The 24546-nt window shown below is 54.0% G+C and overlaps 1 protein-coding gene across 2 annotated transcripts; it reads right to left on the reverse strand.

Annotated features, from left to right (window-relative positions):
- Positions 1-385: 385 nt before the first annotated feature.
- On the reverse strand, positions 386-23499 carry WDR81 (WD repeat domain 81). 2 transcript variants are annotated; one of them, XM_061605430.1, is made up of 11 exons: positions 23185-23499; positions 17698-21302; positions 16387-16494; positions 15780-15970; positions 12280-12470; positions 11835-11997; positions 11039-11171; positions 9384-10076; positions 8576-8721; positions 3939-4118; positions 386-1578 (listed from the first exon to the last, which is right to left on the reverse strand). In XM_061605430.1, the coding sequence occupies exons 2-11, from the start codon at positions 21275-21277 to the stop codon at positions 1258-1260; spliced, it is 5706 nt and encodes a 1901-aa protein (XP_061461414.1). In that variant the 5' UTR covers positions 21278-21302; positions 23185-23499; the 3' UTR covers positions 386-1257. The 2 variants fall into 2 exon arrangements, with proteins under 2 accessions (XP_061461414.1, XP_061461415.1); XM_061605431.1 differs by having other exon boundaries at positions 16387-16488; positions 23185-23494.
- Positions 23500-24546: the final 1047 nt, after the last annotated feature.

Genomic DNA, 24546 nt, shown 5'->3' on the forward strand with positions numbered 1-24546 from the left:
ACAACAGCTGCCTCCCCACCAGATCTGAACAGTTATGGAGGATTTGTAAGCAATAACCCTCAGACCTTTTTGGTGGGGGGCAGTTGGGAAGTATGTTGGCCACGTTCTAGACAATCTAACTTCTAAGCCCCATTGAAATCTTAGCCCGTTGTCACGGTTATCTGTAGAAGCCATGCTGTTATCTATATGTCTGGCATGGATTACGTTTTGAGTCACTGAAAATGTTGGAAAAGCCTGGATGGATGCATGTCACAGCAATGGCTGCCTATGGAGGCCAGTTTTTCCCATGGGGAGAGGAAAAAAACAGCAGAGGTACGCCTTGTTAGTTCTCTCTCTCACACACACACACAAACACACACACCCTTTCCCAGAGAAAAGACCTTCACAAGCTTCAGAGTGTTTATTAGAACATTTGTATATAATCTATTGCAGTCAGTTAATCAGCAATTGTGGGGTGGGGTGCTCCTTCCTCCCAATCCCAGGAGAAGGGAGCAAGTGCTTATAAAGGTGTTCTCCCCACCCCATAGAGGAAGGGGGGAGCAAACTAATTCAAAGGTTTTCCTGTCCACCCCCCACCCAGAAAAAAAAGCCCCACCATCCAGGGGAGGCCAATTATAGAGGGAGCCAGAACTCAGCAATACCCCTGCCAAGTAACACCCCCCCATGCTCAAAATGGCAGGGCACAGTTGGACTGTGTGTGTGTCGAGAGAGAGAGACTCTCCAGTTCCAACTACTGAACAACATTAGGAGCTGCCCTGTGCCCAGATTGTGCCGCCTTCCAGGTGTAAAGCTGGCCCGGGCAGGGCCTGCTCCCTCCTTGCACGGAGACCAGCTCGTCCATGGGGGAGAATAAACAGCAAAGGTGTGCCAAAATGGAGCCCACAGGAGCAGGTGGTGGGGCAGGCAAGGAGAAAAGGTGTTGCGTGACACCGTTATTGGGCCAATGGCCCTTAAGGAAGCGTTTGCCCCTCCAACCCACCTGAAAAGGTTAAAAGATCAGGAATGCCACATGGGGGGAAGGGAGGGGGCAGAGGAGGGCACCCCAGTCCCTCCTCAGTGGGTTTCCGTTCCCAAAGAGAGTCAGGCACATATGGTGATGGGAGGGTGGGGGCCTTTGGCTGCTCAGCAGCCTGCTTGGACAGCTGAGGTGGGTGGAGGCCTCATCAAGGTCTCCTCTTCCCTCTCTCAGCCAGAGAGCGGCTCTGCCACCATCCCTCGAAGGAGACACGTCACAGGTGACAGGAGGGAGAGGCGGGGCTATGCCAGGAGCCGCACGGTGCCATTGTCCGAGCCCAGCAGAAGCTGGCACTTGGTAGGAAGGACGGCCAGGCTGGTGAGGGTCCCCCGGAAATTTTCTGAGCTCAGCTTGGTGATACTGGGAGGCAGCAACTCCTGCAGGGCATAGACGCCAATCTTGTTGGCCACCGTCCCGGCCACCACCTCGTTGCTGTAGAGGTCGAAGGCGTGGATGGGCTCCGAGGAGGACTTGTAGGTCTGCAGCGGCTTTGGCTCCAGCTCCTTCCAGATGGCCAGCGAGTGGTCAGAGGAGGAGCTGATGAGCATGTTGCCCTCCGTGGCCTAGAGGGGGAAGGGAAGCCACGTGTCAGCTCAGGGGACCTGCTAGGACTGTGGGGGGGGGGAGCAGTGGTCCTGCAGAGGAGATGCACACACCCCCACACACACCAAACCACCCTGCTCATTTATGCATTTATTTGATTTATATCCCACTCTTCCTCCCAGTTAGGAGCCCAGGACAGCTAACAAAAGCACTAAAAACACCTTAAAACATAAAAACAGACTTTAAAATATATTAAAACAAAACATCTTTAAAAACATTTTTAACAAAGCTTTAAAAACATCTTTTTTTTAAAAAAAAAGGTTTAAAAACATCTTAAAAAGCAGTTCCAACACAGACACAGACTGGGATAAAGTCTCCACTTAAGAGGCTTGTTGAAAGAGGAAGGTCTTCAGCAGGTGCCGAAAAGATAACAGAGATGGCGCTTGCATGTGTGGGAAGTGTGGTTACTAAGTGGTGAGAGAAAAGCACTTTGCACATGCCTCTTGGCATTCTGCATTATTCATTTAACATGCCAGGGGTGAGGCCTGGCTAATGTCCAGCCCCAGCGCTAACAGGGGGGGGGGAGTTTCATGCGCCGCACACGGAGCGTCCAGACCCCAGTGCTTCACAGAGGCTTCCACCAGTCTTGCTGCTCCTGTTAGGCTCTCCAGCAGGAGCAGTAAAGCTAGGATCAGCCTCCACAGCTCCGGCGGGGGGGGGGGGCAGCCTCACCCAAGGCCACTGCCCTCCCAAATACAGAATCAGTTGCAAAAGATCAGGAAGTGTCTCTGCACCCCCTCCCCTGCGCCCCAATGCAAGTGGGATGAACCCCCTCCTAGCCACAGGAAGAGGGCACGGCCGTTTGCCACAGCCACCCCCTTTTAAAACCAGCAGCCCAACACCTCAACAGGAGAGCATTCGGGGGTGGAGGGAGAGACGGTGTTGCTCTGTGGCCAGCTGAGGGCCTCCCGTTAGCAGAGGAAGAGTAAGCAATGTTTGTTTGGCGCTGGGTGAAGGACACAGAGGGAGCGCGGCCCGCCCATCACTGGTCTCAGGGACAGGCAAATTGGGACAAGGGTTAGTCATTAGGATGGGGCCCAGAAAGGGGGTGTGCGAGCCAGGCAGCACTAGGTGGGAAAAGCACAGACCACCAACGCGCACAGATGCAGTTTCCCCATCGCCAGGGCACAGACCTTTTGTCCTCCTCCCACGCTCAAGTATCTACTGGCTCAGAAACTGTCCCAGAAAAGCACAAATGGGGGGCAACTGCGCCCCCTCCCCCACCCACAGTACAGGACAGTCCAACGGATATATTACACAGGATCCTGTTCACATGTTGCCACAGTTCTCTCTGAAATCACCAGGGCTAGAAACTTTAATTTATTCATTGTTTTGGTGATTTCTAAACATGTAGGAATTTCAGAGTGCTGAAGTGTTGCAACCCCAGATTTCCCAGTTTCACCTGCAATCCGGGAATGCCCTAAACATACATAAACGGGGGCTGTGATGCTATCCCCCCCCCGGTCAAATGCTGTGTAATGCAGGGAGCAAAGCAGCTGGCCTCTGGTGCTGGGGGGGGGGCAGAGACAGACTTGGAGAGGCATCCACACAGGACCACTGGAAACTAGCTAGTACCGGGGTCCCCAATGCAGTGCCCTCTAACACCCCTACGCCTCCCAATTTTTTATTTTTAAAGTTGACCTCTTAGATTTTTTTGATGTTAGGGTAATTTAGTTTTGGGGATGCCTGAGGCCTGATATTTTTGTCTTGTTTTATTCTGGGGGTGGGGGTTTTGAGCATCACCAGCTTTTATTCTGTAAAATGCCTACTTTGTCGTGCCCATGACAGTTTCCTAGATTTCCACATGTGCCCCTGGCCCCAAACAAAAGAAGGGGACTCCTGAGTTGGCATAATTTGACAAAAACTGTCCAGGATGCCTCTGGGCTTTTGGCAGCAGCTGCTGCATCGCTCCAACCCCTAAACCCATTTTCAATGCCAGGGAAGATGTGAATTAACGTGAGGAGAAACGTTCCTAGCAGCAAGAGCTGTGTTTGTCAGTGGAAAATGCTGCCTCAGGATGCCGTTGTGGTCTCTCTTCACGGGACAGACCTCCATCAGGAAGCCCTGCGCTGAGCTAGGTGTGGCCTCCAAGCTCCCTTTCAAGGGTACAATTCTAACTATGAGGGCCTGAAAGGCCCCTCCCGGGCTATACTTCGGCCCCTTAAAGGGACCAGTCCCAAGGGTGGGGCGAGCAGCCCCAGCACCTGATGTTACCACAGTTTTTACCACCATTTAAAGGCCAATAATTTAAATGAATCTTGCCTTCGAGACGAGGCAGGAATAACGCAACCAAAGAAGCTGCTCCAGCCCTGGTCCGTACCTTGATCTGCAAGATGTCTCCCTCATGCGCAGGCCACACCTTCAGGATCAGGCCTGTCCGGGTGTCCAGCAGGATCATGAAGCCAGAGGAGAAGCCAGCCACTATGCTCCGCCCACTAGGACTGACAGCCAGGCAACGGATGAGGCCAGCATTGGCCCCACAGGCCAGTCGGAATTCATGCTGTAGACACAAAGGGATGCAGCAGGGGAACAGAGGACGCTGCCTTCTACCGAGTCACACCATCACTCCATATAGCTCAGTACTGTCTGCACTGACTGGCAGCAGCTCTTCAAGGCTTCAGACAGGGTGCACTCCCAGCACTACCTGGAGATGCCACTGGGGATTGAACCTGAGACCTTCTGCATGCCAAGCAGGGGCTCAGCCACTGAGGACCAAAGAAAACTGCTTCAAGCTGAGCTAGACCCTTTGTCCATTCAACCAGCTGCGGAGTCTCCTCTGAACTGCAGAGGCGCTCCAGGGTCTCAAGCAAAGGAAAGTCCTCCCCATCACCTGTCGCCTGACCCTTCTCTTTTACGGAGGCTGCCGGGGATTAAACTTGGGGCCTTCTGCTAGCAAAGCAGGCTGCTCTGCCACTGAGCTACAGCCCTTCAACGGAAGGTGCCCCCTGCCCGGGACTTGAACTCATGGCTTTAGGGTTATGGGAAAAGGCCCCTGACACCCACAGGGGCCCACTGCAGGCCCACCTACACCAAAGAAAGCTTTTCTCCCTCTCCCATAACACTAGACTCCCAGCAAGGCCATCCAATGATGCTGACTGTCGGAAGATTCCGGAAAGACAAGAGGGAGTATTTTTTTCCCCACACAGTGTGTAGTTAAACATGAAATTTGCTGCCACTAGAGATACTGATGGCCAACAACTTGGATGGTTTTAAAAACGTGTACGAATTAAGAGGAATCATGGTGGATAAGACTACCAGTGGCTAGTAGTAACAATGGCTATGTTCCCCCTCCGCAACAATACCAGTTGTTGGGCATCACGGGTGGGGACAGAGTTGCTGTTGCCCTCAGGTCCTGCTTTCAGGCTTCCCTGGGAGAACAGGGAATGTGACTCGGTGTCTGTGTATTGGTGCTTTTATCTGTTTTAATATGTGCCTGGGAGAATGTATTATACACCAACCGGGGAGACCTTTGGGGCCCCCAATTAGCGTAGTGACGGGTAATGGGAGGTATGGTGTTGTGAGGAGGACTTGCCAGGTAAGGGGAACCCGTCCCAGACAAGTAGTGTCTGTGACCTGTTCCGGTTCTCCTCATATCCCCAGGACTGCTGGTTGTCCTATCAGTCAGCCTTCGGATCTCCATATGCTGTTGTTAAACGCCAGGTTGGTCCAGCATAAGATCTCCCTTATTCATGATTTAATTGTGGACGAGGCGGCTGACCTGGCGTGCATAACCGAGACCTGGGTGGGTGATACAGGAGGAGTTGCTCTTTCCCAGCTTTGCCCACCTGGGTATACAGTTCAGCATCATGGTAGAGCCGAAGGTCGGGGAGGCGGGGTCGCCGTAGTCTATAGGAGCTCTTTCTCACTCACCGAGCACCCTGTACAGGTGACGACTGGATTGGAGTGTCTCCACCTTGTGCTGGGCCAGAGAGACAGGCTGGGAATTTTGTTGGTGTACCGCCCGCCCTGCTGCCCAACAAATTCCCTAACTGAGCTGACAGAGGTAGTCTCGGAGGTATTGTTGCAGTCCCCTAGACTGCTGGTACTGGGGGACTTCAACGTCCATGCCGAGACTGCTTTATCTGGGGCGGCTCAGGACTTCATGGCGTCCATGACAACCATGGGGCTGTCTCAGTTTGTTACTGGCCCGACGCATGTGTCGGGACATACCCTTGACTTGATCTTCGCCACTGGACAGGGAGATGGTGATCTGGAGGTTGGGGTTTTTTCATCTACCCCATTGTCATGGACAGATCACCGCTTGCTGAGATTTAGGCTCATAGCGGCCCTTTCCCTCTGCAAGGGTGGGGGACCTATTAAATTGGTCCGCCCCCGGAGATTAATGGATCCTGAGGGTTTCCAAAGGGCTCTGGGGGATTTTCCGACTGAGAAGACTGGCGCTCCTGTTGAAGCCCTGGTTGAACTGTGGAATACGGAGCTGACCCGGGCGGTTGACACGATCGCTCCCATGCGCCCCCTCCTATGTAGAGCTCATACAGCCCCATGGTATACCTCGGAGCTGAGAGCAATGAAGCAAGAGAGGAGGAGGCTTGAGTGCAGATGGAGGCAGACTCCCGACGAATGCAATTATGCCTTGGTAATTGCCTGCTCTAAGCGATATACAGCAGCGGTGAGGGCAGCAAAAAAGAGATATTTTGCTGCCAGTATTAAGGCATCACTCTCCCGCCCAGCGGAGCTTTTTAAAACTGTACGAGGGCTTTTACATCTTGGCCCTTGGGATACTATAGAGTCATCTGTAGCCCGCTGTGATGAGTTCGCTGGACACTTCCAGGACAAGATCGCTAGCATTCGTCGGGACTTAGACTCCAATATTATAGCAGCTGGATTCAATGAAGCATCCAGAACACGGTCTTGTCCTTATTTATTGGATGAGTTTCAGTCTGTGCAGCTTGAGGATGTTGACAAGATCCTTGGACTGGTGCGGGCGACCACATCGGTGCTGGATCCTTGCCCCTCTTGGCTGGTGAAAGCTGGTAGGACCGGAACCGCCGACTGGGCCAAGGAGGTAATCAATGCCTCTTTGCGAGAGGGAGTGGTCCCTGACTGCCTAAAAGCGGCGGTAGTGAGACCACTCCTGAAGAAACCCTCCTTGGACCCAGATAACTTGAACAACTATAGACCTGTGGCGAATGTTCCGTTCCTGGGCAAGGTTCTGGAGCGGGTGGTGGCCGGCCAGCTCCAGGGGCTCTTGGATGACACTGATTATCTCGATCCGTTTCAATCCGGTTTTAGGCCTGGGTTTGGTACCGAAACAGCCTTGGTCGTCCTGTATGATGACCTTTGTCGGGAGAGGGACAGGGGGAGTGTGACCCGTTGATTCTCCTTGATCTCTCAGCTGCTTTTGATACCATCGACCATGGTATCCTTCTGGGAAGACTCACGGAGTTGGGAGTTGGGGGTACTGCTTGGCAGTGGCTCCGCTCCTACTTGGTGGGTCGCCACCAGAAGGTAGTGCTTGGGGAACATTGCTCGATACCCTGGACCCTCCATTGTGGAGTCCCGCAGGGATCGGTTCTGTCCCCCATGCTTTTTAACATCTACATGAAGCCGCTGGGCGCAGTCATCAGGAGTTTTGGAGTGCGTTGTCACCAGTACGCTGATGACACGCAACTCTATTTCTCCTTTTCATCTTCTTCAGGTGAGGCTGTTAACGTACTAAACCGTTGCCTGGCCGCGATAATGGATTGGATGGGAGCTAACAGACTGAAGCTTAATCCAGACAAGACCGAGATGCTGTTAGTGAGTGCCTTCTCTGCCCAGATGGTGGATGTTCACCCTGTTCTGGACGGGGTTACACTCCCCTTGAAAGAACAGGTTCGTAGCTTGGGAGTTCTTATCGACTCTTCCTTGTCTCTTGAGGCTCAGGTAGCCTCAGTGGCAAGGAATGCTTTCTACCATCTCCGATTGGTAGCCCAGCTACGTCCCTATCTGGACAGTGACAACCTCGCCTCAGTTGTTCATGCTCTGGTAACTTCTAGATTGGACTACTGCAATGCGCTCTACGTTGGGCTGCCCTTGAAGACAGTTCGGAAACTACAGTTAGTCCAGAATGCAGCGGCCAGATTGTTGATGCGGACAAGAAGGTCCGCTCATATTACACCTGTTCTGGCTCGTCTGCACTGGCTTCCTATTTGTTTCCGGGCTAAATTCAAAGTGCTGGTTTTGACCTATAAAGCCTTACACGGCATGGGACCGCAATACCTGGTGGAGCGCCTCTCCCAATATGAAACTACCCGTACACTGCGCTCAACATCTAAGGCCCTCCTCCGAGTACCATCCCATCGAGAAGCTCGGAGGGTGGTGACTAGAAATAGGGCCTTTTCGGTTGTGGCTCCCGAACTATGGAATGGTCTCCCCGATGAGGTGCGCCTGGCGCCGACACTGCTATCTTTTCGGCGCCAGGTGAAAACCTTTTTATATTCCCAGGCATTTTAATGCATTTTATTATATGTATTGTTGTATTTTGCTGCTGTTTGATTATTTTTGTTTACCTTTGTTGGCTTGATTTTATTGTATTTATATATTCCTGACTGTTTTATTTTATGTACACCGCCCAGAGAGCCCTTGGGCTTAGGGCGGTATATAAATTAAATTAAATAAATAAATAAATAAATAAACAGGAGCCTGGGCCAGGTGGACCACAGAGCTCTTCTTAGGCTCTTATGCTAGGAAGCTGCCTTACTACAGGTCAGACTCTCTATCCATCTAGCTCAATAATGTCTGCTCTGACTGGCAGCAGGACTCCAAATTCTCCTGCAGAGAGAGGCCTTTGTTATCACCTCCTGCCTTTTCAACTGGAGATGGAACCAAGGATCTTCTGCATGCAAAGTAGAGGCTCTACCTCTGGGCTATGACCTGCTCCTCACAGTTCTGGCAAAGGGAGAGCACGACTCCCATGGGCTGACCAAAGGCGCCCAGGGGCAACCGTCAGGGTACCTGCAATCCTGGTTTCCGGTGGTCAATGAAGCGCAGCACCGAGTCGGCACTGGCCATGCTGATGCTGCTGTAGGGAGGTGGCATGGCACTCACAGCTGTGATGGGCACTTTGTAGTCCGGGGTCTCAAAAGTGCGGACAACTTTGCCTGCAACAGAGGACCAGCCAATTTAGACGGAACTTTACTAGCAGCCAGCAGAAAATCCTGCAGCAACCCCTCTCCCCACCCCTGCCAGCAACCTCCTTCCTCTTAAAGCGTTTGTAAGCAGAGGGGAGCCCTCCCTTTGCTGGGGCAAGACTCCTGATTCTTCATAGCAGCTTTAGATATAATACTTGTAATTTACTAGCAGATCTCACTGCCAGGAGATGAGGCGCCTATCACTAGCTTCAGATGGCTAAATAAAATAAAACAAAAATTAAGTCTTCCCAAACCTGGTGCCCTCCAGATGTTTTTTATTACAACTCCCATCAGCCTCAGCCATCATAGCCGTGCTGGCTGGAGCTGACGGGAGTTGTAGTCCATCTGGGTGGGAAAGGCTGCAGTAGAATATATTGTATTTTATCTTGTTTGTTCACCGCCCTGAGAGCTATTCTGCTAAGGGCGGTATATAAATTGAAATAATAAATAAATTGAAATAATAAATTGAAATAATAAATAAATAGAGGACAGATCATTCAGCAGAGTTAACCATGATAGCTAGAGGGAGCCTTCATCTTCAAGGGCAGTCTATCTCCGAGTACCAAATGGGAATGACAACCATGCCAGGGGCCAAGTGGGCCGAGCCCCCTACCTCCCCTCTGCAGCCTCACCAGTGAAGGGGTCCCAGATGTGGATGGTGCCATCACAACTGACCACGTGCTGGGGGGTCTCCAAAGTGCCAACGTAGAAGACGGACTTTTTGTGCTGGGAGTAGGTCAGGCGGGGCTCAGCCTCGTGTGTGCCGTCCCCCCGGTTGTAGAGAGGCCAGAGGCGGACCGTCTTGTCCTTGCTGCCGCTAAGGAAGAAGTCCTCCCCGCTGAGCGGGGCCACACATTTGATGGCACCTGTGTGGCCCACAAAGCTCTGCAGCTTGATCTGGTGGTGGAAGTGGAAGCGGGCGTCGTGCTGGCTCACCCCGATCTCATACTGCCAGTAGGCCAGCCAGTTGCCACAAAGGTGGTGGGTGCTGCGCAGGAGCTCTTGCTTTAGGGTGCTCTCCTCCCTGTGCGCCAGAGCAGGGCAGAAGCCGCCGGGGCTGCCAGAGGCCTCCTGCTGGGCTTCTGTGGGGACCTGGATCCGGTTGCCCACCAGCACGCTTCCAAATGTGCCCGAGTGAGTGTCCTCACACAGGCTGGAGAAGGGGTCTGTGCCTGGGGCATTTTGCCCCGAGAAAGCCAGGCCTGGTGACCCAGCTGCATCCTGACTCTTGGAGGCCAGGCTCCGAGGGTTCATGCTCTCCTGGTAGAGGCTGGCTAGCCGCCCAACCAACGCGTGATTTGGAACAATGGTGTGGATAACATCCCCTGCAGGAAAGCGAAGAAACAGCTCTAAGACCAGATCCAGACCATGCACAGCCACACAGCTCCAAGTCCTCTCCTCACCAAGCCCAACGGACCCAAGGAGCTGGAAAGGCTACACAGTCTGGGGCTTTTTATGTTTTGAAAAGAAAAAAACACACAGTGCTGTGGGAGGGACATGATAGAGATTTATAAAGATCATACATGGGGAGGAGAAAATAGGGAGTTTTCCTCCCTCTCCCATAATACTAGAATTCAGGACAAACGAAAAGAAAAAGAAATTCTTCACACTGCACATAATGAACTTGTGGGACTCCGTGTCCCAAGGTGTTCAGGGTTCAAAAGGAAGAACGGGTGTCACTCAGGGCCCTTCTGCATGGCACCCTAAAAGACTTAAGAAATTTACCATGTCCAAAGTGTTTCCAGATGCATGGAGGGCGGTTCTCATTTGGCAGGTGTAACATACGTATGAGTGTGTGTGTATAAGTGTTAGCAGTGAGAAGGGAAATGCAAAAATGTAGATGGTGACTAATTATGCAAAACCTAAATTGGGTGAAAAATAAGTGAGCATTCACAGCAGTAACAGGTGGGAATGCAAAATCCACCTGACCTCCCTGCTGACTGTTTTTTTCTCTGACGTGGACTCTGGTCCACAAAAGCTGATGCCCTAACTAATTGGTCTGCCCACCTGGTGCCCTTCAGACATTTTGGACTACAACTCCGATCAGCCTCAGTCCTTGCAACTGCTGTGGTCCAAAAGTTCCAGAGGGCAACAAGTTGGGTTGATCCTTAAGGTGCCACAAGGCTTGTTGCTGTACCTTTGCCAGAGACTCACATGGCTGCAACCCCTTTGGAAACAGTAATCCAAGAAGGCATTCACAGACACACAAAGCATGCATGGGGCTGGGCATGGGGGGAGCAGAGATGGACTGGGAGTAAGTGGGGCAGAAGAGGCAGCCACACCATACCTAGCAAGCAAGAGAAGGGCATGAAGGTGATGTAGGCCATCTGTGGGTTGAAGACCTTCTGCAGCTCCAACACAGCAGACAGATCCGGGGGGAGCAACTGCGTCTGGAGTGCAGGCGGCTCCAACGTCACGCCCTGGGCAGAGAGGGAGGAAGCCAGCTACTTATGAACCTCCACAGCGCTCGATGATGTGGCAGGGGCAGGCAGCTTAGTGCTGTGGGCGCTCACCTCCAGGAGGGGATTCTCACAAAGTGTCAACAAGTTGCACACAGAACATCACATTTCAGAAGGGGTAGTTTTGCCTGTGTCTGGACCTGGTAGCCAATGGGAAGCCCTTTAGATGTTGCTGGACTGTACCTCCCATCACCCCCTGACCACTCTGGCTGAGGCTGATGGGAGTTGGAGTCCAGCAAAACCCGGAGAGTGCTACCCCTGTGCTAACCCTTCCGAAATTCTTCTCCTACAAGCATTAGGGTTTTGTGCCATGTGGAATTTGGAACCCGCCATTAATTTCTCTGCACACACACCCATCTCTGCCCCTGCCACCACAGTTCCCTATGACCCACACAGGAGGATATGCAGGGCGGGGTATCAGTTTGTGCTGTTTTGACCCTGCAGAGAAAAGATAATTTCCTACTGTTGTGGCCTGAGAATCATATCCTGAGTTTGGCTGGATGCCTGTCACATAGAAGCCAGACACAGCCCAGAACCATCCCATTCCCCCACCCACGTGCCATGGGCTCAAACGACACATCGGTCTCCCTCCTCCCACCCTTCTGCCGTCCCTTCCAGACTCACCTGCTCCAGCAGCGGTGGCAATGAAAATGTCTCAAAGAACATCCCGAGAATGTTGCTCAAGTGCTGTTGCACCATCTCTGACCCGATCCGTAAACAAACCAGCGCCACAAGGCTGATGGTCTTGAGGCACAAGGTGACCCGGGCCTGGGCCCCACTGGGAAAACTTGAGGGAGGACATTATGTCAGGCAATCGCTGGCCTCACAGGTGTCCCAAGTCCACCAACCCCCAAGTTTGCCCTGGGAGGCTCTGCTGCACTCACACACAAACACACCGGAAGCACAGTGCCATTTCCTTGGGTCCCCACCCCCCAGTATCGTCACAGGAGCCTCCAGAAGAGAGAGACTGCCATTGCCAGCAAGTTCTGCAGAGATGCAGGAGGCAGCCCAGGGGCTGGCCTCCCTTGCTGGGCCAGGGACCATAAAGGTGTGACCACCCCAGATTCACCTGATGGTGGTTGAGGTAAGGAAGCCCAGGACAGGCAGCAGGACCTCCTGGCTGATTTTGGGCAGGATGTCCATGAGTGTGGTGTCCGAGAGGTAGATGACAATCTTCTGGGTGAGCGTCATGGCGGCTAAGAGCCCAGCTTCCTTTCGGCTGTTTAAACGGACAACACCAGCCCCACCGCCAGGAGCCACCTGGGACAAAGAGAAGGGCCACAGCTCAGGGGCAGAGCACCTGTTTTGCATATAGAAGGTCCCAGGTTCAGTCCCCAGCATCTCAAGTTAGGACTGGGAAAGACCTTCATATGAAACCCTGGAGAGCTGCCAGTCAGTGTAGGCAATACTGAGCTACAGGGATCAGCTGTCTGCCTCGATAAAAGGCAGCTTCCTGTGTTCCTATTTAAATCAGCGCTTTATTCAGAAGCACGAGGACTGGAATCTTGCTTTACTGTTTGGGGAGAAGCTGTAGCTCAGTGGCAGATGGCATGCTTTGCATCAGGAGGTCCCAAGTCCAGTCCCTGGCAGCATCTCCATGGAGGGCTGGGAAACCCTGGAGAGCCACTGCTGCCAGTCTGTAAAGAGTGCCAAGCTGGAAGGACGAAAGCGAGAGACTGCAGCTCAGTGGCAGAGCACCCACTCCGCATGCAGAACGCCCCAAGTGGCATCTCCAGGTGGGGGTGGGTCAAAACCCCTGCCTGGAGCCTGGAGAGCCGCTGCTACCAGGCAGGATACGTAAGGCTGTGCTAGATGGACCAATGGCCTGATGCAGTCAGAGGCACCTTCCTCTACGCTCCTAAACCTCCGACAGACCAAACTCTCACCTCAGTGATGGACAGAAAGAAAAGCCATCTTAAGCCACGTGCAGCTGTCCCAGAAGCAGGGATGTATTCCATCAGTGGCTGTAGGACGGAAAAAGGAATCCCTCCCTGTGTCTCGTGGATGCACCTCGCAGGTTGGCAGTGAACCCTGCAGTCGCTGTTGGGTTTGGAGAGCCGTCCAGCCCAGCAACCAAGTGACCCAAACTGACTGCATTGGCGGAAGAAGCAGAGTGATCCTGGGCCCACGTCTCCCTTGTGGAGATTCTAGACGCAACCACCGTTGCAAACCTTCATATCTTTGCTTCATCCGTTCCATAAGGGAACGCTTGTTACTGCTGTTTTATACTTGCTACTGAGCACACCTCCATCAAGGAAGCCACAGACCTGAACCTACAAGATCTGAGCAGGGTGGTTCATGACAGATGCTCTTGGAGGTCACCGATTCATAGGGTTACCATAAGTCGTAATCAACTTGAAGGCACATAAGAACAACAACTGGGCACACCAGAGCGGCCCTTGGCCAGCTCCAGAGCAAAAGCCCAGCACGAGCTACCTCAGCTAGGAGGCACAGGTGGTGCCCCCGGGATTTCCGTGCCCCGCATGGAATCCAGTAACCTCCTCAGCACCCGTTCACTTGACAGGTCAACCCAATGGAAGAGCAACTTCCCAGAGGCCTTGTCAACACTGCTCCTGACAGCCTGGCATGTACACAGACTGCACACACTGTTGTTTTGTAGGAGAGCTTTGCGTCCCTACCCCCCACCCCACCCCTGCTAGCAATTCTCCTTGGATAACCAATGTAGTGCCCTCTATAGCTGTTGCTGGACCACAAGTCCCATCAACCTCTGACCATTGGCCATGCTGGCTGCTGGGAACTGGAGTGCAGCAACATCCATAGAGGGCAGCAAGTTGGCTATCCTATGCCATTTTTCCCGATGGCCCACATAGCTAGTTCAGTTCAGCAAGCCTGTTTCAGAGACACACAGTGGGAGGGTGGAGTTAAAACTCAGGAATAGGATCGTGGCCCATTGCACCCCTGTTTTTGTTGATTTGGACATTGCTGGAGCAGGGCTCACTCAAGCCCTTCCCAGAATGCCTTATCCTGCCACCAAGAGAAAGGGCTGCTTCTTCCCCTGACTTTACTGAATACGATCATCCATGTTGGAAGAAATGAAAAAGCAAGGAAATGTCTGTACACACAGAGAGAGTGCAGAAGGCAGGCAGCCCCCCTCAAAGAGCCTCCAAGGCCAGACATGAGCCAGTCTCTGCCTCCAAACTCCCACAAGGGGGAACAAAATTCCTCCTATTGCTGCTCCCTCTCCAGGACACACAATAACGAAAACTCCCTCCCAGGAAGGACAGGGGTGTGTGTGCAAATGTGGCTATTTGGCCATTTTGGGAGCCGAGATCCTTGACTACTTCGATTAAAAAAAAAAATTGGTGGTCCCATCAGAGTCAGGAAGAGTGTCTGGCTGCCTACAGAGGACAGGAGGGCAAAGTCTGATATTCAACGCAACACACTCAATTCACTTTAACAGCGTGTTAGGGCATGGCTCTTTTCTTTGAAAAAGGATTAGACAAATTCATGGAAGAGGCTAAGGCTATCAATGGCCACTAGCCTCAATGGCTGTGCTGTACCTCCACTGCCAGAGGCAGCGGTATACCTCCGAACACCAGTTACTGAAAATCACACGTGGGGAGAGAGTTGCTGTTGCACTCAGGTCCTTTCTGTGGGCTTCCCATGGGTGGAGGGTATTTGCTTGGCCACCATGAGAACAAGAGGCTGGACTAGATGAGACCCCTCTGGCCTGATCCAGCACAGCCAGGCTCTTCTAATGAGAGCCAGTTGCCACTTAGAGGGCCAAAGATCCAGGGCTGTGGAGTTGGTACGCCAAACCTTCGACTCCAACTCCTCTGTTTTTCTACTCTCCAACTCCAACTCCACCCAAAATTGCTTCCGACTCCACAGCCCTGGAAAGGGCTGTAAATGTCTTTTTAAATTGGAAGCTCTCATAGGAGCATTTTTATCACTGCCTGAATACGCACTGATCTTGGCATCACAGCATTTGTCTTCATCTGGGTCCTGTGTCATACACTGACACACAAAATGTTTTCCATCTTCAGTTATGGTGAAATGCTCAACTACAGCTGACTTCATGGGAAGCTTCTTTGACATTTTGAATTTATATTTTAAAAAACTTGTCAATCAAAATTTATTTTGGAGCCGGAGTCGGTACATTTCTACAGGCTCCGACTCCACCCAAAATTGCTTCCGACTCCACAGCCCTGCAAAGATCTACTACAAATTCTTTTCCTGAGAGCTGAATGCTCGCATGGCATGGTTACGGCAGCAAGGAAGTCACTCTGCCCAAGAAGCAGAGGGAGGAGATGCAGTGCTGAGGAAGAGCTGTTGCCTGCAGACAATTCACAGGCTGGATCCTGGCAGCATCTCCAGGGAAGGCCTGAAACCCTGGAGAGCCATTGCTGCCAGTCAGTGGAGACAGCACTGAGCTAGATGGACCACCTGGGGCTCAGTATAAGGCAGCTTCCTGCCTCCCTATGATAAGGCAAGGAGCCAAGTGGGAGGCTTGAAGCGTACTAGGAGGCGCTCAGGGGCTACGGCCCATCCTGCAGGAGGGCTGGGAAGGTCCCTGCAGTCGCCACTTGGGCAGGATGGGATACTAACCAGATAGCTGATGTAGGGTAGGTACAGATAGGTAAGGACAGGCTCTCCATACAGGTGTGCTATATGGATGAGGCAAGCCAGCACCGGCTCAGACACCACGTCCCCCAGCAGCAGCTGCTTCTGGTAGATGTTCCCGGAAGTCAGAGGGCTGCTCTCTTCGGCCCCTGGCACAAACTGCTGCCGGCTGGGACCTGCCAAGAAGTTTCAGCACAGTTAGAGACATCAGAGAGCTGCAAGGTTCCTCAGAGATCATCTAGTCCAGCCCGCTCCCAATGCAGGAAATCCACTAATGCAGCACCCTTGACAGGCAGCCAGCCAGCTTCTAACCAAGGAGAGTCTGCCACCACCTGAGGCATCTCATACCATCATGCTCAGCCGAAAGCCCCTTTATCAGCCTGCTTGGTTCAAGTCCCACCCTCTAGAGCAGGGCTGGGGAACATCTGTGGCTACCCCTCAGATGTTGCCAGGCACCCTGACTCCCACTGTCATCCCCAACCACAAACTCGAGCCCAACAGCATTAGTAGCCTCTTCCTGGCCTGCCACACCTTAACAAGAAGGCCTAGCCTGGCACCCCCACCCCAAAGCAGCCAAACAGGCGGAAATTACCAACGTAGCAAGACGTGAGCAGCCGGAGGAGGTTCCTGGCCACATAGCGGGACGTGGTGGTGGGCCCCAGCTTGGGCGAGAGCCACCTCACCATCTTGCAGGCTGTGTCTTGGAGAAAAGAGGGGACAGGAGGCAATAATAAGGCGGCATTCCGGCCACACCTGAAGGAAAAGCTCATTCTTAACAACTCTCTTTGGGGACAGGGCCTTGTGCCTCCACCACCACCTCCCCTGTAGCCCTTCCTGCAAGCCAGGATCAGAAGAGGCAACGCTGCCCCCGTCCTAGGCCCCGGGGCAGACGCCCCATCCCCTTCGGACATCAGCTTTGGAGGCAGTTGCTGGGAATCGCAAGCAGAGAGAGTTACAGTTGACTCAGGTCCCGTTTGGGGGCCTCTTCCCTTTGGGGCAGCTGGTGGGCCACTGAGAACAGGAGGCTGGACTAGGATGGGCCCCTTTTGGCCTGAGCCAGCTGCTGCAAGAGCTGCTGCTTATACTCTCCTGTGGCAGGAAGTCCCACAAATCACAATCACAGACCAGAGAAAAGATGCAATGTATGAAACTGTCTGGACTCTGCCACCATTTAGGTGGGTTTTTTTAATTGTAAATTGATACCTAGACCTGCACCGGAATGTTAAGTCTCCTCTTCCTACAGCTTGTAACTTATTTTTTCCCCTGTTAGCCCTATCAGAGGCTTAGCTATTGTTTTAGGATATCTATTTATTTGATTTATATCCCGGCCTTCCTCCCAATAGGAGCCCTGGGCGGTGCAGCATGGTATTTTGTATGACCATCTCAAGATGCAGGTGGGAGCCCAATGGCAGAGCATCAAAGGTTCCCTGCCTGAAACTCTGGAGAGCCATAGCTACCAGTCAGTGCAGACAATACTGAGCTAGATGGAACTTTGGCCTGACTTGGGATAAGGCAGGTTCGTGGGTTTGCTTGTCCTCCCCCCCCCTCCCCGCAAGGCTCCAAAGCAAACTAAAATATGTCCTTAAAATGCAGGCAGCTGATTTCCATGTTAAACTAGTTGAAGAACAGCATAAAGGGTCACTGCCCCTTCAGAGACATGCAGTACAATCCCAAGTATACTTAGTCAGAAGTAAAGTCCCTCTGAATTCAATAGGACATTACTCCTGGGTTAAGTGCGCTCAGGACCACAGCCTTAACTAGTTCATAAAGGGGGTCCCCCAAATGTATGTATGTTTGTTTAATGTAAAATTGCACCATTCAAAATTTGGGATTAAAATGTCAAGCTGCTGCACTGATGCAAAAGGCACAAGGGGGGAGTATCCCCACAAGGGGGTTGGCTCACCCAGCAAGACGGTCTGCTCCTTGTCTCCATCCTGGTCAGGCAAGTCTTCATCCTCCGGCTCTCCGTCGTCATCAGCCAGGCTGACTTCCACTGAGGCGCTGACACCCATCGAGAGTGTCGGCTCCTCTGTGACCAACGTGGAGTCATCATGCTCTTCCTCCCCTTGCCGCTCGCTGCCTTCCTCCTCTTCCTCCTCCTCCTCCTCCTCCTCTCCCCCCTCCTCTTCCTCGCTGTGCTTCAAGTCCTGGCTGCTGTCCATGGATTTGAGGCTGGCCTTGTCCTTCTGGGACTCCCCGTCAGTGGCCGGCCGGTCCTCACCCAGCGAGACCTCGCTGGCGCTGCTCTTGTCACTCAGGTGGCCGAAGCTGAGGGACTCCTCTGCCTCCTGCAGGGCATCCGCCATGTAAAGCCCGTTCTGGAAGTCCTCGCTCTCTGGCAGGTATGCCTGGTCGTGCAAGCTGACCCCAGACATGTAGTCGAGCAGCTCCAGGGCCGAGCCCCGCTCTGCGTCCACTTTGATCTCTTCCCCAAAGGAGCAGGACCCAGGGCTGCTCCCACCACTCTCGTTGTCTTCAGCCGTGCCCAGCATCAAGGCCTTGTTCTCCTCCTGGGCAGGGCCCTCCACTCCCACCAGGATCTGCAGGATGTGGGGCAGGAGGTTGGAGAGGAACAGCTGCAGCCCCAAACGGGCCATCAGCTGAGCCACAAAGCAGTCAGTGTAGAGGTAGAAGCGCCCGTGTAGGCAGCGGGGGTTCTCGTAGACCCCAATCAGTAGCTTCAGCAGATACTTGTTGGTGTTCTTTGGGCCCAAGGCTTTGGCAATGGGCTCAAACAGGTACCAAGCGGCGTGGACAGCCGTCTTCTCTTCAGACATCAGGGAGAGGACAAAGGGGAGCAAGATCTCCAAGCCCTCAGGGGTGATGTTGCTCAGCACCCCTTCCAGCTGCTGCCACAGTTGGAAAACCAGCTCCCGGCCTTGGCTCTCGTCTCCGGCCTTCTGGGACAGGTAGGTGGAGATGAACTTGTGCAGAGCAGGCAAGTAGGCTGGGAAGGGCAGGACGGCGCTGAAAGGACTCAGCAGCTGCAATGGGCACGGTGGCGGGAGGCCTTGCCAGATGGGCTCGTAATCAAACAGCTGCGGCCTCCTGCCCACGCCCACCCCGCCCTGCCTGAAAAGCTGGGAGTCTGGGACTCTCAGCTGCAGCAGCGTTTCCAGCAGGTGCTGGAGAGGAGCTGGGATTTCCTTGGGGTGACACCAGCACAGCCTCCGGGCAGCCTGAAAGCGCTCCTGCAGCGCTGCGCCCGGCTTCAAGGTGCGCAGCTTAGGCGCAAAGATGATCTCGGCCACCAGGACCCCCAGTGCCTGCATGTCCCTCTGGAACAGGTCCGAGGGTCCCACGGGCATCTTTTGCTGTGGCTGCTGCAGCCAGCTCACTGCCCCGTGCAGCCCCCTCAGCAAGAAAGCATTCCGCTTCTCCAGCTCCTCCAAGGCCTGAAGCAGGTTGCAGCCCTCAGGGACTACGATCCTCGTCTCTGCCCCTTCCGCTTGGGTCATGGCAAGGGGGGCCTTGGCCCTTCGACCGACTGGCTTGCCATCCGTGGGGATCCCAGAAAGCTGAGCAGAGGGACCAGGCAGCTCTGTGCCTCTGCTTGCTGCAGGGATGGACTCCAGCGCCTCAGCTCCCTGCTCCACCTCTTCTTCTGCACTCGCCCCGAATCTGCCTGCAGTCCAGCCGCCTTCACAAGGTGTCGCTTCTAAGACCAGCCCACTGCTCCCATTGGCCAGCTGGCCCTTGGAGTCCTCCAGGACCCTCGTCTCCCGGATGGTCGGGACGAGAGGCCTTGTGATGAGTGGGGCTTCTGCAGGGAGGAGTGTGGCTCCTGCCAGACGCCTGGGGTGGGGCTGGTCAAAAAGCTGCACCACCCCGTAGCTGGCCAGGTGTGTGTGGTTGTCCACCAGGTGAAGGCAAACGTTCTTCTCTTTGACAGCCTCTTTGCCCAGCAGCTTGTAGCCAAAGGTGAGGTCGATCCAGTGGTGGAGGTCTTGAGACACCTCCCATCTCTCCAGCAGAGCCCGATGGGCCGCGACAAACTCCTCACAGGAGCCGTACCAAGCCGGCACCTCCAGGTCAGGCATGTCAGGGTGGATGGACTTGAAGATGGTAGGGTCGGAATAGAACTCGGGGATGCACTCGTCAGGGGTCCAGCCCTGCATGCGCTCCATGTTGGCCGGGTACTCGTTGGGCTCCCACTGTGACCGGACGTGGGAGCACAGCACGGCCTTGGGAGTCCGCCGGGCAGTGTAGACATAGTAAGTGATGTCGGAGAGGACGTCAGAGATGTGATGTGGCACATGAGGCTGCTCCCCACCCAGGCCCCCTCCGGCCACAAAGGCCTGCTTGGTCATCTCGTAGGTGAAGTCCAGCTGCTTGTCTCCCTTGTTGAGGCGGAACTTGGACTTCCGCAGGTCCCGGAACCGGCAGTTCCTGGTGGTAAAGTCTACCACCCAAGGGAGAACAGGGTGGTAGTTGGGGTCTCCCACCCGTCGCCCAGCCAAGCGGTTCAGATGCATGAGATACTCAAAGTTGCTCAGGCAGCCATTCACCCAGTCCAGCACCAGCTCCCCGAGTCCCTTCTGGGGCTCACTCCCTGCTACTGTGGCGCCACCTCCCTCAACATTCTTGGCGCTCATTGCCTCCCCTTCTCCCACCTCCTCCTCTTCCTGAGGCATCCGCTCATAATCATGGAGCTGAACCCTAAGCTGGGCACACAACTTCTCGTCCACCACTATGTCGTGCAAGGAGAAGGCGCCACATGCCAGCCCTGCCTGGTGGCATGCTTGCATAGCCTGGAGGACCTGAAAGAGGATGAAGAGAAGCTTGGCATGGCTGTTGGTCAGCTTGGCAGGGCTGAAGGTGACAATATCATGGAGGCAGAACTGGGCATATGGGAAGAGCAGGTAGAGCATCTCTGGGGACTCCACCAGAGCTTCTGCCGGGAGGATGCTCGAGCAATGCGGCAGGACCCTGCTGGGCGAGCAACCCTCTTTAGCAGGGGAGGTGCAGGCAGGGCCCCTCCCCACAGGGATGAAGGGGCAGCCATAGAGCTTCTGGAGGGCACCACAGAGCACCTCCAAGGCAGGGAGGGTGGGAGGAGCTGGGGCATGACAGTATGGCTGGACATACAGGCGATGCGCTCGTTTCCACAGGTTCCGATAGTTCTGAGAAGCCACATTGCGCATGAACCCATGGACCGTTTCCGGGCGTTCCTTGGGGTTGCTCTGCACGCCGGGGGTCACGGCCAGCTGATAGCGCAGCCGGTCCTTCCTCAGGGTGTGGATTTCTACCCTCGTCCAGCCGGTGGGCAGCTTCTGCACCGAGTACTGGAGGCAAGTGCGCACCTCCACTTCGCTGAGGCCTTCGGGGCGTGGGCACAGGCTGGGCAGCACCCCCCGTTCCTTCAAGCTCACCAGCCACTTGACAGGCACCAGAGCAATGACACGGGAGTTCTCTGCGGAGGCTGCCAGCTGGCTGCCATCAATGCTCAAGTCCTTCTCCACCTGCTTGAGGAGGGCATCCATCCTGGCAGCGGCACCACACCATTCCCTGTGGGAGACACAAAGAGCGACGGATCATTTGGGGCAGAAGCACCAACAGAGCCCCAAGGAGCAAGAGGCAATGAGGCTTCACTGAGTCCCAGACTTCCTGTTCGGCCCCGTAGCGACATCGGAACACTCGCGGCCAACCCCTTCAACCCAGGAACAGCTGGCCCAGCCCCACAACAGCCCTGCAGCTGCATCAGACTCTGTGCCCATCTAGCTCAGTCTTGAATACTCTGACAGCAGCTTTCCAGGGTTGGAGGTAGGAGTCATTTCCCAGCCCTTATTTGGAGGCAGGTGTCAGGGAGTGAGCCTCGGACCTTTTTTGTATGCAAAGCTGGTGCTCTACCACTTTTAGGGCCCTTTCCCTAAAAAGAAAGTAAAGATTGTAGCCCTCATGATTCCAAATAAAGGGGCTAGTTTAACTAGGAGCTTAGGAAGCTGCCTAACACAGAGTCAAGCAGTTGGCCCATCTGCACTGATCGGCAGCTTTCCAGGCTCGGGCTCTACCTGGAGATGCTTCCAGGGAATAAACCTGGGCCCTTTTGCATGCCCAACAGGTCCTCTGCCACTGAACTATGGCCCTTCCCCCCCCCCAGAACATGAGCAGACCCTGGCAGCTTGATCAGGCCAAAGGGGGCACATCTAGCCAGCACTCCATTACCCCCAGTGACCACCAGATGCCCCTGGGAAGCCCACAAGGAAGGCCCAGTTGCCCTGTGACCTTTCCCTCTTGTGACCCCCCCACAACATGTTCAGACTCAGTGGCACAGCGTGCCTAATCCTGTAGTTGGCAGTAGCATCGTGGCAAATTCAAGACTGCAGTGTCCCTTCGTGACAGTCACACCACGCTCCCTCACAGCCACGCCCCCTTTTCCGTTTTCCCTGGCCTCCCTTGTTCTCCGGAGTCCATGCTTCACTACAACAGACCTTCCTAGGAGCAAATCAGCACAAAAGAGGAGACTGTGTGTTAGCTGCTAAGGAGAGTCCTCTCAGGGGCTGACTCACCTCTTTTCACTCTGATTGGCTCCAATCAGCACTAAAGGACAAGGACTCTTCTCAGAGGTTAACAAGCTCCCTTTTTATGCTGATTGGCTCATACACAGGGACCTGGTTGGGACCCTGCTCCCCAAAAAGTAAGGGATCTGCGACCCCCCCCTTCACTCAGGACGACGTCACCCCTGGTGCTTGACAGTCATCATGGCCAGTAGCCTCAGAAGCCAGATGGCGACTGAGTAAGATCTGCAGATATATGCACAGGCTTCACGATCCAGCGTTGCCAGGCGGGGAATGTTGATTGCCCCTGACAGGAAGCTTCCGCCAAGCGCTGCGCACGCCACAAAAAGCCTTTTTCCGGGGCTTCATGCGCAAACTGGGAGGCGCCTGAGCCTGCCGCGGCTGCCTCGGAGTCACGTGCCTGGCCAAATGCAAACGCCAGCCGGGGGAGCGCCTCGCCTGGGCTCTTCCACGAAGAGGGGAAATCCACTCTGCACACGCTCCGGCGACTGGGCTACTTTATTCATATCGCACCACCCCAGGATAACGCGGGAAACAAGCAGCGTGTCCAAGTCCTAACTCCTGGGGAGACGGTTCCCCCACCCATGGGAGGGCCGAGGCGGATTCTCTCAGTGGCCGCGCGGGTCTCCCTAAGCGCGATGGCAGAGGCGAGGGACCCTCGGGAGCGCCTTACAACCGCTGCTGGAAATTAGCTGCAGCCGGTGTTGTTCACGCCGGAAGAGGGTCAAAGGGCTCCCTGCAGGCTGCGTGCCAGCACCCCGGTCGCGCGTCCTGAGCCGGCGGCAAAGAAATGCACTCTGCACACGCTCAGAGGTGCGCCCGCCCGCGGGCTGCCAAGAGGCGCCGGGGCTCAGCAGGACAAGGAGCCTCACCTGGAAACGAAGGGACAGGACAGGAGGACGCGGCGCTTAGCCGGACCGGGCGGGGGCTCCTTCCGCGGCGGCGGCGGCGGCTGATCTTGCTCTGCTCCCAGCCATGTTGGATCAGCTGATGCGCGAATCACGTGACGCGGCGTCCCGGGAAAAGACACAAACTGCACGTGGCCCCGGAGGAAGAGAGAGAACTATGTGCACGCGCACGCAGGAAGGGGGGGCGCGTGCCTGAGAGAAAAGGTGCCGGGGTTCTTGCAATATTATGCAACCTAGTCTCCTGCTCCGTCATCCCAGGCGGGAAAGGCGGTGAGGAAGGCAAAAACAATAAAGCACTCTGCATAGGCCCAGAGGCTTCTTATTCCTTCCCCTGCCTGGATTACGCGTCCAGCATAAATGAGGTGGGAGAGTCCTTTAAAGGGCTATGGACCGCTTCATATAGGGGGCGCGGGGCAACCCCCAGGCCCGGGCATGATTTTGTACCGAGTTTTATCAGCTGGATGCAAAACGTAAGATGGATACAAAGCGGAGGGTGGGGTGGAGGCTGGACCATCGACCAAAGTTAATATCCAGCTTCGAGGAAAATATTTATCTAACATGGCTGAAGGGGAAAAAAAGATATAGTGTAAGTTAAATAGGAAAATACAAGCGCATCAAATACACTTTTAGTCAAATGTGTTTTTCCAAAAAATATTGATGGGCTACGGCTTAGGAGGAGGTGGGTCATGATTAATATCGTGATATTAATAATTATTAATATATTAATTTAAATTGTACATATATAATATTATTACTTTTTTATAATTACTATTAATAATTAAGAATGTATTTGCATCCCATCTGAGAGACAGTGTGGTGCAGTGGTTGGAGTGCCGGACTAGAACCTGGGCGACCAGGGGATTTAGCCCTGCTCAGCCATGGTGCTCACTGGGTGGTCTTGAGCCACTCACTGGTAGTCAGCCTAATCTCCCTTGTAGGGTTGTTGTAATGATAAAATCGGGAGGAGGAGAACATGTTTGTACACGATCTTGAGCTCCTTGGAGGAAACAGTGGGATATTAATGTAATAATAAAATAAAATAAAGGGTTTTTGATCAAGCATGTTTACACTGTTTCAGAAAGTGAAGAAACCTCTGCAAGTAGACACCTAGCACAACAAAGCCTTCCTGCTGTGCTGGCTTTTAAAAAAAAAAAGCTTGCGAGAGTTTTGCCTGTGGCCCAGCAATAAACAAATTCATCCCTCCCCCCCCCCACAGAGACCCCCTACTTTCCCCCTGCCTCCATGTGGCATCTGCAGCTGTGATGCCCTCTGGTGGCAACTGCTGGGATGGCACCCTCGTTTTGGGGTTGCCTGTTGCGACCCTTC

This window comes from Rhineura floridana, chromosome 21 (genome assembly GCF_030035675.1).
Source record: "Rhineura floridana isolate rRhiFlo1 chromosome 21, rRhiFlo1.hap2, whole genome shotgun sequence".
Classification (NCBI taxonomy): domain Eukaryota; kingdom Metazoa; phylum Chordata; class Lepidosauria; order Squamata; family Rhineuridae; genus Rhineura; species Rhineura floridana.

Coding starts and splice junctions, on each gene's coding strand:
- WDR81 (XM_061605430.1), bottom strand. CDS start 21,277: ATGGATGCCCTCCTCAAGCAGGTGGAGAAGGACTTGAGCATTGATGGC. Junction 11,172..11,834: donor TGCCACCGCTGCTGGAGCAG/GTGAGTCTGGAA, acceptor CTCTCTGCCCAG/GGCGTGACGTTGGAGCCGCC. Junction 10,077..11,038: donor GCCCTTCTCTTGCTTGCTAG/GTATGGTGTGGC, acceptor GCTTTCCTGCAG/GGGATGTTATCCACACCATT.